Raw genomic sequence first — 16,099 nt, 5'->3', positions numbered from 1 at the left:
ACTGTTTTACAGACAAGGTAGCACCTGTCTATTTATCCATAAAATCAGAGCAATTCAATAGTAATGCTGCAAGAAGACTTGCCTCAGTGATAGGTATTTATCTGGACTGGTGAATAAGGTACAACCTCTATAGAAAGTTCCCAGCTAAGTCTTTTTTTTTCACTTAACTGAAGGGCCTCAATTAGGATCTCATCGTCCCACATTCAGTGCGCATCAGCGAGGACTTCTCTGCAATGTGATTCAGCCTGCCTAGGCTGGTAAAGCTTGACAAAGAGTATGCCTGTCTCTCTGCACTGACGGTAGGAAGGAAGGCCAATGGCGATCATCATGTCTAATTTAAGTGTCCCACTTTGTACCTAAAATAGATGGGATGAATCCTGGCTCTTGTGTCCTGTGAAGTAGAATTACACTGCAGCGTATAGCTATTCTTTTTACATGGGTGGTAAAAAGGCAGAAAAACTAATAACAGACATCAATTTCTTTGTGTGTTCTCAGCCCCATGGACTTTGCTCAACCCGTGTCCTTTGAAAATGCAGATATTGGCCGGTGTCCCTCTCTAGAACCAGAGGTTAGGCCACCTGAGGATGAAGATAAACCAATCCATGAAACAGTTCTGGTCCAACCTGAAGCAGACACTAATGGGGAGAAAGAAAGACTAAGGACGACTCCTGCTTCCCCTCCTCCTCCAGCACCATCTTTGTCTTCAGCACTTGTAAGTGTAGATCACTCAAGTAAAGTTTGACAATTTCTTTTCCACGGCAAAATTGGAAAGCTAGCCCTCAAGAACAATGAAGTAATTTGCCACAAAAATAGTAATAGTTCAGCATGATATGGTAAAGGGAACACCTTGGTGTGGGTCAGTAAAACCCGTGGATAATGGAAAACTGGTTGATGTAATTTGCTTGGATTATCACAACGGTAATTTAAAGAACAATATAGCAGTAGAATTCCCTTTGGCTAGCATGCTTACCCCTAAACCCTTGCCCTGCAGGATGTAAGCCAAGCAATATCTGATCGGGGTTGGAAGGGAAAATTTCCTATGGGAAATCCATGTCATTATGCTATTTCTTGTGCTTTTCTCTGAAGCACATAACAGCCATGTCAGTGACAGGATGCAGAAAGAGGTAGACCAAATGTCTGTTTGATACGGCAATTCCTCCACTGTTATTTTATAACTTCAGACAGGAGACTTAGGAACTTAAGAACTGAAGCCCCAGACACTGATAAATTGAGCTCAACTGTTGTTGCCAGAAATCTTAAATAGCTAGATAGCGACAAGCAGTCTTACACAGTGAAATTTAAGCAGAAACTTCTTCTGTCACAAATGTAGCGGTTTTATAAGTTGAAGCAACATTTTACTGTCCAGAAAATATATGTTTAGATATCTGAATATTAAACTGAATAATATATCCATTGGAGGATATTCTTGAGGAGGGGGGACTCCTTTGTATTTTGTTACACCTGCATACAACCCACAGGTTTATGCAGGGTATAGCTCAGTATGAGTGAGGTTTCCAAACGGCGTGTGTGGAAATGCGTACCTGGAAATGGGAGCCTGGGGTTCAGATCAGGCAAGCTCCATCTTAGTTATTACCCTGCCCCAAGCCCCAGAGTAATATGTATCAGCCTTTTAATGCTCTAGGGCAGCATTTTTGATTCATTCCCACAAGGTGGAGTAGTTGTAACACAAGGGCTCGGATGCATCTTTCTGTTTGGAGTTGAAAGTAAGCAAATTTGAAGTGTAGTAAGATAGAAAGATAAGGAACCGGGCAACAACAAGGTAAAAAGGGTTATCCAGTTTAATGCTCACTGTTGTGAAAGAGTGCCGTCATATTATCCCTTGATCAAGCATTATAAACAAAATAAAAAACCACAGAAGCACATGAGAGAGCAAGTGCACACTTAGTCTAAGTATTGACTTTTAAATAGCAAAATGGAGAGAAATAGATCTACTAATTAATACCAGAAACTCGTCCCATTGTAATGAGGTGAGTTTTGTATATCACATATCTAGAGCCATGATAACTTGAAACAGGAGTTCAAAATAAAAATCTAAATAAAACACCATTACTCCACTTTCTCTCTTGGAAAAAATGAGAAGGCTGTAGTATTCTGAAGACTTGAAAGTATTTTAAATAAGGCAAGCTTTTCGGTAGTTTTTGCATTCATCTAAGCAAGTTCTCCAAAGTATTTTTCTGGGGAATGTTGCAACAAAATAAGCAACTACAGTTTAATAATGAGACAGCACTCATATGACAGTTAATTTTACAGAAGCTCAGTGTAGAAGGATGGCATACAGAAAATACACAGCAGAAAAAACCTGTTTCCACATAGGAGGCTTAAATAAGTTACCTATTCTCATTAAGTCATTTTAGGACCTTTTTATCTCTATTATCCATCTGCATGTAAAGGGGCAGGGGGAGTTTAATCCCAAGTGAAAAAAACCCTACTAAAGGCAAGACAAGAGCTGGAAGTAGGACAGTTGGGAAATACACTGGTCACCAGTCTGCTGCTGCTGCTGCTTGCTACGGATGCCAAAATGTTTCTCAACATTGGGTAACTGCTGCTTCTGCTTCATGTTATTCACTGCTTCTCAGGATTCGCTTGCCACTGAAATGAAGAGCGCCAGCATTACTTCTGCATTTGACTCCATGACGGTATCTTCCACCATTTCTCCATGCATTACTTCATTGTTTTTTTAACACTAGTCGATGAGCTGTGGGGACTGTTTCATTTTCCCCCTAATTGCTTTCTTTGTGATTGCTAATACAGCATTGTTTGTAGAGAATGTGTGACAGTCCACCAGTGTGCTTTTCTGTTCTTCGTTTCCACCGTGATCCACACTTAGCTTCTTGACCTACCAGTCAAGTCCCTGACATCTGATAAGACTCAAGTAAAGTGCAGCTGAAGAGTTCAGTCTTGAGGCTCTCAGGTAATGTGGGAGCTTATTAAGCAGCCAGGTTTAAACCCAGGAGACCTTAAGGCCATTACAGAAAAAAACAAAGCTGGGATATTTTAATATAGGCATATAATCCATGCCTAGTTCAGAGTCTTGCAAAGGCTGTAAAGCTGGCTCTCCTTAGGTAAAGTGAAAGCAGAGACAGGCTTGTGAATAAACCCTCAAAGTTATTTAACTGTGCCCTCTTGGCTTTTTTTCCTTTAATGACATTTCCACATCAACCTAATGAACGTTCACTATTATTGATCAGTATTTATCAGGAAATAACTGGTGTATGCTTGCTATGATTCCAACCATCGCCACTGTGTTTGGTACGCTCCCCCACTCCTTGCCCTTTCTTACAGTCCTCCTCCTGGGATGAACTAAAAATGCGGTATTTGCTGATGCTGGGGAGCAGCTAAAGTGTCAGGGCCAGACCCGTTACTAACAAACCAGCCTGGGATTCCATTTACTGTCAGAATATGTCCTTTTACCATGTAATATGTAAAAGCGTGCCACAGAAAAATGTGCATTAATGTATTTTCCAATTCCTTTATGTAGTTCCAGTACCATGGTTAGTCCCTATCTTCAAATTTTAGCAACTGAAATGCTGTTGAAAGTATCATATACACAGTATTGTTATTAACATAGTTGTTAAGCTTCTAGAAAAACCTGTAAAGCTTAAAATAATTAGAAACTTTACCCAGCATTATGGGAATATGACTTTTTTTTCTACTTGATGATCACTGGAAGACTGCTATCACACGTTCATAGCTTTGCTTGGTCTGCTGAGTTTTCCCCATTTTTTTCCCTCCATTGCAGACTGATGTGTACTCGTCATAATGCATGGTGTTCTAGCCTGTCCTATTCAAACCAGAGCATTCATTGTGGAAAACTAATTTTTAGAAGTGCTCTATACTGTTGTGAAGATATTTTGTGACATGAGAAGGCAAACAATATAACGCTACTGAAAAACTGAGTGAGAGGGGGAAAGAAATTTCTTCTTTGTGGCTGGAATCTCAGTGCCTGACGAGTCACACATGGCATTTTCAAAATGTTGCACAGAAAGGGCTCTTTGTCAGCAGAGCAGCGCACCTTGTGCTTTGCAGGTCCTTGCTGAGTCAGGGCTCAAATAAGAGACTGTCACGAATCCAAAATGATATCAGCCACAGTGCTTAAAAACAGAGCTGGCAGCTATCAAAGTTTGTTTCTTTTCCCAACGGTATTGTCCTGATATTGTGTTGTGTTAGATCCTTTGAGTCGTTTCTTCACAATACTCTCAGTGGGAGACACAAGCTAGACATGAGTAGGAGCTGGTAATTACCGTGGTCTCTCGTTGCCCCAGACACCCCTGTGCAAGAGCTTTAGGGCTAGAGATTAAAAGACCCGGTGAAATTAAAAAGAGAAAGTTACACTGGGCAGAAGGTATTTTACCTTCCACTGTTGCACCATTTTAAGATTAATAGAACTGGAACAGACAGGGAGGGGTTTCTTTCTTTACCTCCTGGGTAATGTGTCTGCATTAGACAGCTCAGGGACTTTAACAGTTGTTATTTCTATACATCAGTTGATGGGCTTCCCTTGTCGTTTGTGGGGGCCTTTCAAGGGCGCCAGGGGAAACAACAGCACATTAAAAAAGAATACAACCGTAAAACAATATAAAGAAGTAAAATGGCGGACTCGTTGACAGGTGCAGGATCTGAAACTACTTTTAACTCATAATTCTTAAGGTGACGAGATTTCAAGTGGACAGCAAAGCATCCCTTTAAAACTTAAGTCTTGCTTCGTTTCCGTAAGAGGGCATCCTACTGTGTAAAACTCAGTTATATGAGCTAAGAGTAGACTGAGCTGCCTGGAAATCACTTAAGACTCTTGCAAATGTCCACTGGTGGCATGAAAGCAGCAATGTTTTTATATTGCTTTTATTTGCTTTTACAACCAGCTTAATGAGCTCTGCCTTTACACCAAGTTCCTGTCATACTGGTTTATAACTTTAGCTGGTGTGATGAGACATCAACACGCTGGAAAACTGCAGGGCCAGTGACTAGACTAGGTGGAAGACTTCCAGCATGTGCTCAGCTGAGATAGATACAAAATAGGAAGTTTGCATGATTGCTGTATATTTTGCAGGATTCATGTGCAGCTGACGCAGAACCAGCCATTTTGGAAGGTGGCAAGCACTTTGGTCTTTCAAGGAACAGCCACATTGCCGTTGCATTTGATGACACCAAAGTGAAAAACAGGTACGTTGTTTATTTCAGCAATGAGTTTTGATGGAATAATGTCAAAATAAAATGCCCCTTCTAAGATTCTCGATAGCAACTCCCAAAATTATGGGCATAATCTGAAAAAGATCATGTCCCGTGGCTAATTCATTTCATTAAGGAAACATGAAAAGCATTAAAGCATGAAATCTCGGCAATGAAGTGCCCACCTAAGTAGCTCTCACAAAAGCAGTTTACCTCTTTGTTTGCAAAGGTTTGGGCACGCACAGATCCCAGACTGATTTGCAGAAAAACAAACAGAAGAATGCAACTGAGTTCATAGGTTGCTTTTTCAGAAGAAAGTTTCTTGGTTCAGTAACTTGATAATTCCTTGTAATAAGCAAACATTTTTCCCTGTTTCCTCCAATAGTTAAGGTGAAGCTTGCACAGTAAACAGGCAAAATGACATTGCACTCCCAAAGTATAATACTATACACATATACATGTTGATATACAAAAGAATTCCCAGAGCTATAACTTGTTAATAGTTCATCATTTTTGCTCTGAAAGCACATGATCATTAACAAATACGCCATGTCGCACCACTAAACATTTTTGCGGCCTTGTAGTTTACAAGTCCATCAGCCTCACACTTATTTTTACCTATAAAGATGCTGTACTAATATTTTCACATATGCTAATTTTCGAAAACTCGGAAATTAATTAAAAGAAATAGGTAATTCTACAGTCTTGCCTGTCTTCTTTTCAAATAAGAATAATTTTCGTGCAAAGATTTTTCACGTTTCTATTATCAACTACTTTCAAGTACTGACAATGCAGCTCTGCTTGAGCTAGCTTAGTGATGTGCTTCCAGTACAACCTTAGCATCTAGAAAATCTAAATCATTTCTTGCCAGCTTTTTTGCTGTAGATGAGGTTTTGGGCATTACAGTTTGGTCCAAGGGGTCAGTGGTTTTCACAAGATAGCAGACCCCCAATGAGACAAACTCCCATCTTCAGTTGGGAGAAATCAGAATAAGTGTTTTATATCCTGACTGTAAACTCTTCTTTCTGCGTCTTTAAAAGTTTTGCAACCTGTCTTCAGCTCATTAGAAACTCAACATTTTCCAGCTGTCACTACAGCTCGCTCCTCTTTGTGAGCATTATGTGTGGGGATGACAGATAACACCGCTGGAATTTTACAAGCGCTGGGATTTTCTAGCAACTACAGCTGCATCTGAGAATTATATCTTGAAATTCTATGCCAAGGTTGTACTTTTTTGTTTCCACAGCAAAGGAACTAATGAACAACTCACATGTGAGGGATCAGATATGTGAAATAAAATTTGTGTATAAACAAATTGTTTTTCTTAAACCCTAATGGACAAGGAAACGGACCACTAAATGTAAAGTTTTGTTAGAGAAACACAAAAAGGTAAAGCAGATAAATTTGTCTACTGTCTGACTCTGAACATCTTTTCCTTTGTTTCTGTTTTCCTGTTTGTTTGATTTTCAGACTTACAATTGAATTCGAAGTCCGAACAACGGCTGATTCTGGCTTGATGTTTTATATGGCCCGCATCAACCATGCTGATTTTGCTACAGTTCAGCTAAAGAACGGACTGCCTTACTTCAGCTATGATCTGGGGAGTGGAGACACCAACACAATGATTTCCAACAAAATAAATGATGGCCAGTGGCACAAGGTATTATAGTCACTAATGCAAATTTTTTCTCTGTAAAGCCAAAAGCGAGCTTTGTTTTGCATTAAGATATTCACAAAGTGTAGTCTATACAAGTTAAACCTTACAATTCGGCATTTCTGTAGTCCACAAAATTTGTGCTTTCAGATGCACTGTTGAATACATGGTATATATTCTACTAACAAAAAAGTTAGTGCTGATCTTTGAAAATTGTCCTTCAGGAAACACATATTTCTGGACATATTTAGATTATGTCCCATGTACAGTAAGGAACTGCAGAAAATGTTCCATCTTGCCTAATAGGGCTCAGGTGAGTATCAGCTCATCATGATTGAGTCCATCATTAAAGCCAGTTGTTTCTTTGTTAATAATGTCACTGTTCAGCCATAATGCTGAGAACAAAGAAAAGAAAAAAAAAAAAAAAGAAGACTTAAGTAAATATTTCCTGCATTATTAATCCAGTTCATTAGGGATTAAATATAATATTCATGGATGTACTTAGCAGCCCTTTCTGTGACTTTATGAGAGGAAGCATTTATATACACTGCCTGTGGCTTCTGGGTGGCAAGTGAAGGAATAATAACCATGAAGTTTAGTATTTACTAGGCTAAGGACAACAGACACATAGTGTATTCATTAGGTAACATGCTTGAAGGCTCCAATAAAGATACAGAAGAAAAGAACACATGTAACTATGTATTCAAGTTAATATGCTATAAGAGGCATTACATTTTGTACAGATAATTTGAAAGCCACCATCCACATCTCTGTCATCAAATGAGAAAAAATCTAATTGAATTTTCTGTCATGCTTGAATTGCTCTTTCCACATCCTCTTTGAAGTCATCCTTAGTCCCTCCTTGCTTCATTCCCACCCTGTTCCGCAGGAATTTTATTTTCACTGGATTTTTATTCATGAACTTTTTGATGATAGCAAATGCTTGAAATTTCATGAGGGGAAAAAATGAAGTTGTAGTCACATTTATCTGTTTTACAGAATACCTAGGAGCACTGGCAGTGGACCAGGGCCCCTTTCTGCTAGACACTATAGATACAGAACAAAGATTATTTTTTCTTTCTCTTTTAGCCATTTTCTTTATATTCTGAGAGAACAAACTGAAATATATGTTCTTAATGCAAGACTGTGCTCTTTGGGCAGGCAGCTTGGCACTCTGCGAAATCGGGACCCTTGTTGTAGGTCCCATTTTTGTGGGAGGAAATGGAGACAAAATCCAAAGTCACAGTTCCCAAAAAGCACGAGGAAGTCTATTTTGGGAGGAGAAAAAGGGCAACCTCTTTAATAAAAAACCACAATCTTTAAGAAAGCAGGGGGTTCTGCTTAAAATAATCCTTTTAGTGAGAACTTTTTCTCCATTTGAAGTGGTTTAGGTGGAAACGTGTCCATTGGGCCTACAGAAGCCACATCATGCTGCTGCTGTCTCTTTAGGTCCTCTGCAAGACTGTTGCCAGCTCCTGTCTCACTCACCAAATCCTCCTCCTGCCCAAGGTGTAACTGTCCATCTCAAATTTACAGCTCTCTGTAAACACCAAGTTCGGTCCCTCGCCTTCAAGCCACCCCTTGTCAGGGTTCAGTCATTCCCGCAGCGTGACAGATGTGCTGCTGCACTGAAGCAGAAGCAGCCATGTTAAAGAAAAGCCAAAGAAAAAAGCTGTTTCTCTCTGTGCTACTCTGGTGAGCTGACCACTGTGCTGTTTAGAAATCTGCCACTGTGCACGTTGCATTTTACATTTATCCCTTTTTTATACAGAACCATTATTATACTGATTTGTAGAGATTTCAGTATAAACCTTCGGGCAGAAATTGGCCCGTGGTTGTTGAGGTAGAATTTCCTCAGCTCTTCAGCAACTGCACTTCCTCAATGCGATTCACAGCCCGTTTGTCTGAACAGAAGCCATAATACCACCAGAACATAGTTGGTATGATGTTTACTCTAGCATGAACTATGATCTGAGGCACATCCAAACTAGTGGAGTCATACTCTCAATATTGTCTGCAAACGTGCTGCAATAAAGATTTGCCACCAGTACCATTAGCATTCAGCATTTACTATTCCCTGTACTTAAAATTGCTGTCTGGTTCCAGAAAAAAAAAGTATTGTGGCATGCTTATGATAGTAACAATTAATCTTTTTTAAAGGAACCTCAAGTCCTTTCAGTAATTCTGATAAATAATATTCATGATGCCTCCTGACCTAGAGATAGTTAAAAGGCAGACACATTTTTGCACAAAACCTTGCACAGGAGCTCTGTTCCATAAACATCATCCGCAGTACAGTTAACCACTCCTACTACTTTCTCCCGTATTGTTATATATTTTGGACTGTAAGGCCAGTTACAGTCTGGAAATGCCTTGTTGTCAGAAAAGTATGTGTAATTGTCTTGCATTTATGTGTCTTTTTAGATAAAAGTCATTCGAACCAAGCAAGAAGGAAACCTTATAGTAGATGATGTTTCAAACAGAACTGTAAGCCCCAAGAAGGCCGATATATTGGATGTTGTAGGGATGCTATATGTTGGAGGATTGCCCATTAACTACACAACTAGAAGAATTGGTCCGGTAAGCAAGTTTAATTAAGTTACTCTGCAATCCTTAAGTGTGTCTTGATTTTTACCAATGTCTTCCCAGTTTTGCTTTGTTTTCTTTTGCTTTTCCCTAAGACTACTCAAGAATATTGATAAAATTAACGTTACTGGAGGTACACTACATTCTTTCAGTGGAAAGATCTGACTCAGAACCCAGTTAATGAAAAGAACTAGAAATAGCGGAGTTAGTTACTGTTATGGAAAAGCAGAACGATCCGTACGCTTATATCCACTCGGATCATTGCACAGCTACAGTTTAAGGTCCTGAATACTACTTGCACTTTCTCTTGGCTGTAATTCATCTAGCCATTAAGTGCTAACGAACAGTGAAAGTGTCTCCTAAGAGAAGCAGTAGAAACCAAAATTACCCTGGACAAAGTACCCAGTAGTGCAGCTGCTTACTGTAGTAACTGGTTTTGTGTTGTTATTACTGAACTTGGAGAGAATGTATTTTGAAGTAAGGCCATGAAAACTCTGTTGTCTTCTTTCTGTTTCCAAATCACATGTGCATATATCAGTTTGTCACTGTTTCAGTCTAAATGCCCATTTCCATGCTGACACAGAAGATACCCTCACAAACAGCAAGCCCAGAGAGGTGAATATCATTTTGGCCTTAATTTTGTAGAATTAACTAGGAACACTGTATCCCCTCACCCAGGCCATTTATTGCATCTATCCACACAACTCCACGGCGGTCACCTCACTTTCCTGCTGCCCTCCCACCCCCCAAGATATGCCAATACCAGAAATAAAGAAAAACTCTTCCCTGTATTATTTTTCTCTATCTGCAGATGAGTCCTTCAAAACAGAAACCAGAACTTCAGTGAATTTACTTATAGAAAACATCAAATTGGGCATATAGCGCAGCATAATGCGGACAAATAACTGGAACGTCGGTAGCTGCTATGTTTAGGCTCATTCTGGGTGCTTATATAGAATCAGTAAAGAGGAGGCAGAAGTACAGACTCATGCAAGGAAACAAAGCAGAGTCTCAAAGAAATCACCCATAAGTAAATACTATTGCAGTAAGATGATAATGGAATGGCAAATACTAGTCTATAGACAGGCAAGAGTCTACCAGTTGGGGTGGACAAAGCAATTACAGAAAAGGAATTCCTAGATCCTGCTTAAACAAGTCACTATAATAACTCACAAATGGGGAATGAAGGGGAAGAGTAACCACTCTAAATCTGCCAGTTGTATTTCATAAAGAGAACTGATCTGTAAGGTCATATTTCTCAGCAAACTTTGGATTGTGCAGAAAGCCCAAACTGAGGCAAATCTACTGATCATTTGGATTTACCAAATCAGATCTGAGGCACTGAAAAACTTGTACTTGACTACCCACAAAATATAATTCCTAATACTATCAAATTATGCTCTTTGGAATCCATTTGCAATTTACAAATACTAATCTAAGGAGAAAGGTAATACTAAATCCTTACCTACTGCTCCTTGTCGGAAGTAATGGAGGGAACCCATGCAGATAAATCGCTCAGTTGGGCAATAACAGCCACGTCAGATCCTGACAGTCTTACGGGCTTTGGGATTTAAATGAAGCTGTAACTTTGAATGTCATTCACAGAAGGTAAAAAACAGGGCTTGCCTTTCAGTCATTCTCAGAAAAATACACCACAAGATGTATTAATGGAGCATTGTGCTGTAGCCTTCGTGTAAAGGCTCTGAAGCAAAGTTGAAAGCAGGTGTTATCTTAGTTAGGGCTTTCTGCTAAACACACATCAACCTTTTCAGACACTAATCTAATAGGCAATCATAGGTGGGCCGGCTTCCCATTCAGCGCAGACGACTGATGCCTGCTTGTTTGGCTTCAGCAGATGTCACATTTTAAGCACTCAAAACTCTGCTTTCTGCAAAAAGATGTTATATTGCCAGTTACCGTGCTAAAGTATTAACAGATTTGCTTTTCCGTAGGGAAGGTGAAATCTTAGAGTATGTTATTGAGTTGTCTGCAAATCTTGCATTGCTATGATTTATTCTAACAGTGAAGATGGCAAGAGTTGTTTTCTTTTGTGGCATTTTATTCTTTTTCGGTAACAAAACTTGTTGATCTGGAGATGACTTTCACTTAGAAATCAGAAAAAAGTCTCTTTATGAAGAATCTGACAGAAAGCATTGCTCAGCTCAGAACTGAATTTATTCACTGATACTGCTCAAGTTCTCATGAAAATTTTGTACACGTGTATTTATCAGTAATAAGCTCTAAAATTCCACAGTACATTTAGTTTTGATTTACAAGGAAAGAAATTCTTTGGAAATTCTTTCAAGTTACTAGTCAGGATATTGTTAGAGGAGGTAGTGTGCAGAGTCAAGACTTCTTTCTGCAGGTGTGCCTTTCTCCTTTCTGTATTTCTACATATTTCTGTGCTGTATTTTATACGCTTATTTTTATTTTCCTCCTTCCTAGTGCATTGCTTATGAGTATGTTTTCCTTTTCTTCCTCAAAGTACATATTTATCATGGAGTTGTGGAAGCTCCATCCCTGGAGGTGTTCAAGGCCAGGCTGGATGGGCCTTTGAGCAACCTGGTCTAGTGGGAAGTGTCCCTGCCCATGGCAGGGGGGTTGGAACCAGATGATCTTCAATGTCCCTTCCCACCTAAACCATTCTATGATTCTGTGATCATTTCCCTCTCTCCCACCGGTATCAGGGATAAATCTTCCTAACTATAAGTCAAAAATCAAAGCCTTTGTCTAAAGCTGAGAACCAAAATGCAGCTTCTGCACACCTCAGAGAGAAAAGGGAGGGAGAGCTCTCGGGGAGATGCCAGTGGCTCTCAGAGGTCCCACTGAGATGCACTGATCACACAGCTGAGCCCTGGGGCAACCCGGGGTGTAGCATGGGCAGCCCCTCACTCCTGCCCCAGGTGGGATCTCACTTACTTACACGCCAGCTTAAGTGTGCACATACCAGCCCCTCGCAGTTGCAGTAACATGCTCCCAGTTCAGAAGCCAAACTGGAGTTGGGGTTTGCTACCATGCACGGGAGCCTCCATACACCCGAGCCCATCCCCCACCTCCACCTGCCTCTCTGGCCCACAGAGTGGCTCTTGTCACTGTGGCCACCAGACCTATATGTGGTTATTATGTGAAGAACTATGTACAGTCAACAACCTTTACGTAGGGGCTTTGTTGGTTTTAGTAGCTGTCTACCTGCATTAGCTCTACCTTACCATGCAACATTAAGCCTATAGTAAAGCAATTAAAGGAGGAAAAAAAAAAAAACCAAAAACCTAGTAAAATTACCAGCAGCCCAGAGAACTATATCCAGTATCTTCATCTACTCGCAAACCCCATAACCTAGTCAATTAAAAAGGTAAAGTATAGGCCATTAAATTCCTGCATTGCTGATGTAATTTGCTATGTTTCATTATGCAGTATATTATTTTATGTCCCCTCCATTAACCCAAATAGATGTGACTCAGATCACATCCCTGAAAAGTAATGTAATTCATCCTCAGTATGACGGAGATTAGATTCCAATTACAATCAGATATTAAGGATTAGCCATGTAAAATTCAAGTTGTATTCAGCTCCATAAATCCAGCAGAGAAGCAGAGGAAAGGTACTTTTTGATGGTACTTTAGGCCTTTATTCTGAGCGTTTCAGCCTGCTTTGCACAGTTATACGTTTTGTTTGAAATACTGACTGCAGGTCACCTATAGCATCGACGGCTGCATCAGAAGTTTTAAAATGACAGAATCACCTGTTGACCTGGATAATCCAACTTCCAGCTTCAATGTTGGAAAATGCTTTGTCACTGCACAGAAGGGGACCTACTTTGATGGAACGGGCTTTGCCAAAACAGGTAATGAACAGCAATTCTGCTCATAGGCAAAGAACAGAGAAAGAGGAGATGCTGTTTTCAAAAACACCCAGTGCTACCTAACTCCTGTTAACTGGAGGCAAAGTGAGAGCAATATTTGAAACTCTTGCTGATCATTTTTAATTATCTTGCCTAGGGGTAGACTATATGACTTTTTAAGAAGGTCTCACAGTAAGCACAGCCACCATAACAGTTACTTACATGATTTCACATGAAATGGAGTGCATTAATAATGCTGAATTATCCTGTACGACTGGCAACGCGCTTTGTGTGATTATTAGGAATAATGTATTAAATGTTTTTCTTTGTTTTACGACGCTTCCACTTTTCTCTCCAAGTTGGTGCATACAGAGTAGGAACAGACCTACTCGTGGAATTTGAATTCCGTACAACACGACTGAACGGTGTTCTCCTAGGAGTCAGCAGCCAGAAAATGGATGGGCTGGGCATTGAATTAGTCGATGGAAAAGTGAGTAGCAAAGCATTTTTGGGCCTTTATAGACACCGCTTTTAGGAAGCACAGGTAGTTTAAATGCAAGCTTACTACACCCATCGCAAGGGGGCCCAGTCAATATCAGGGCTCTCCTTTCACGCAGCGCTTGCCACTTCAAGAGGCTCGTACATTTTTACAAAGATATCTTAAAAGACCCTGTAACACTTGAGTTTCCTCAAACCGCAACATCAGGACTTAAATTAGAGAGAATATGAAAAGTTTTGAGGAAAGGCTTTGTCATTAATAATACTAGTTTCTCACGTGTATCTTTTATTTCACGGTCTGGAAAACCAGTTAGTAATCTATCACTGTAAAGACCTTGGGAAACACCTCAAACCTAAGACAAAAAAAAATGGGAAAATGACAACCTATACAACAATTTTGCATATTTCCACTAGTGTTTATCTAAGTGACATAATCCCGATCCCAGAGGGACAGCAATCCACATAGGGTCTGGTATTACATTAGAGCTTTAGTGTGTGCAGTCAGAGCATGTTGACTTCAAATAAACAAAAGAAACAAACAAACGAAAGAACTGTAGAACTGTTTTGAGAACTAGCTGACTCCCATGTCATGCTTTTCAGGTGATGTTTCACGTTGACAATGGTGCGGGCCGATTCTCTGCTATCTATGAGCCTGATGCACCAGGCAGCTTGTGTGATGGACAGTGGCACAAGGTTCTTGCAAACAAGATCAAACACCGTTTAGAGCTGACTGTGGATGACAGACAGGTGGACAGTAACAGCCCAAACAGGGCCTCGACCTCAGCAGACACTAACGACCCCATCTTTGTCGGAGGATATCCTGGTGAGCATTTAATACACAAATGATGCTTTACTTATGCTCTAGCAACACTGCCTTGGTAATGTCTTAAATGCAATTAGAACTAGTATGCTAAAGATGATGGATAAAACTGTCCAAGTTTGTATCAATTGGCATGGACAATGGTTTCTGCACCCAGATGCATTTTGGAACAAGAAGTTCTGCAGCACCCAGGGACTCTCGCAGGTCCCCCTGCTCGGGCTCAAAGGCAGGTGCTGGCACAGAGGAGCAGGCAGACTTTCTGCCTTCTGCTGTCCACACACACACAGGCTCCCTCTTAACTATTACGCTGTTACTGAACTGAAAATTTTACGTTTCAGTTGCAACAGCATTTGGCAAATTTAAATTTAACTTAAGAATATAAAATTCAAATGTAACTAATGCATGTATGCCTGGGGCGGGCAGAATGCTGTGTGTGTAAATCAGGCTGTAAAACCCGAGGACCTGAGGAATGTGGAACACAGCTTGCACAGAGAGGTGAGAGGACACCATCTCTTTCTGATTAATGTCTTTGCTTGTGGTCTGGTGGTGTTTAAAGGGGAAAAAAAAAAAACAAACAAACAAACAGAAAAAAAAAACCCAAACAAATTTGCTGTTCACTATTCTGAAAATCCTCGAGAGAAGTTGCTTCATGCAGAGGTAATTGAACGGGATCCAGAACTGGAATGAGCTCTGTAGCTAGCTTCATCTTCCACTAAGCCGATAATGAATGCTAGTATTCATCTGTTCATTGCCAATCAACAAGTATCTAATAGCAGTTTCCTTTTTGAAAACACAGTTAAGATGTGTGCGAAGTGTCAATTCTGTTGCATTTATAACAAAGTTTCTCTCAAGTTTGCAAAATAAAAAAGCTAAGGATGTTTGCAGTATGTGTCTGCTCGAGTGCATACCGAGGTCACTGGCAAGACGCCTCTTAATTTCTAAATGACTTTCTGGAAGTTGTTTTTCCCCCCGTTCTAATGTGTGATACAGTGTGTCCGAAAAGCCTTCTCTCTCAAGCCTCAGAATATTTTCAAAGATGTTCTTGATGCTGAGATATGAAAGCTGTACTTCTGTCACAGTGACTATTGACAAGGACCAACAACTTGGTGCCAGAAGGAAAATCGCTTTGTGGCAGCCTTTTTATAACAAATGAGGACTACAGCATAGGAGCTAGCACTAAAGAAACACTGCAGATGGAGTTAGTTACTATCTCGTTCTGGACTGTATGTCAAGAGGAACATAGCAAGAGAAACAAATGGAAGTAACGCTGCAATCTGTACAAAACAAGCCTACACTTACATCATGTTGAAGTGATATTCCTGAGTTCAGCCACTTGGCAAGTTATGAAATGATTTCATAAAATTACATGCACATTTAAACACCTTGCACTTCTCTTGCTGTCTAGTCTAGCTCATCCAAGATTTGTTTTAACATTCCCGATACCTCATCACAAATTTAAAACACAGTATCAGGGGATTTTGTAAAATTAGTAAGCGTTTGTATTTTCCAGTCC

At 40.1% G+C, this 16,099-nt stretch overlaps 1 protein-coding gene across 1 annotated transcript in view; it reads left to right on the top strand.

Annotated features, from left to right (window-relative positions):
• LAMA2 (laminin subunit alpha 2) overlaps positions 1-16,099 on the top strand; it is a 318,297-nt gene that overhangs the window by 300,897 nt on the left and 1,301 nt on the right. The window contains exons 57-63 of the mRNA XM_082480248.1: positions 496-712; positions 5,069-5,181; positions 6,658-6,847; positions 9,266-9,421; positions 13,118-13,271; positions 13,628-13,758; positions 14,367-14,589. Of these exons, the coding sequence (XP_082336374.1) occupies positions 496-712; positions 5,069-5,181; positions 6,658-6,847; positions 9,266-9,421; positions 13,118-13,271; positions 13,628-13,758; positions 14,367-14,589 (1,184 nt within the window). The remainder of the gene's footprint in view (positions 1-495; positions 713-5,068; positions 5,182-6,657; positions 6,848-9,265; positions 9,422-13,117; positions 13,272-13,627; positions 13,759-14,366; positions 14,590-16,099) is intronic.

The sequence above is a fragment of the Vanellus vanellus genome (assembly GCF_965231255.1).
Source record: "Vanellus vanellus genome assembly, chromosome: 3".
In the NCBI taxonomy this organism is placed as follows: Eukaryota; Metazoa; Chordata; class Aves; order Charadriiformes; family Charadriidae; genus Vanellus; species Vanellus vanellus.
The sequence above is the reverse complement of the archived record's forward strand: the minus strand, read 5'-3'. Positions and strand labels throughout refer to the sequence as shown.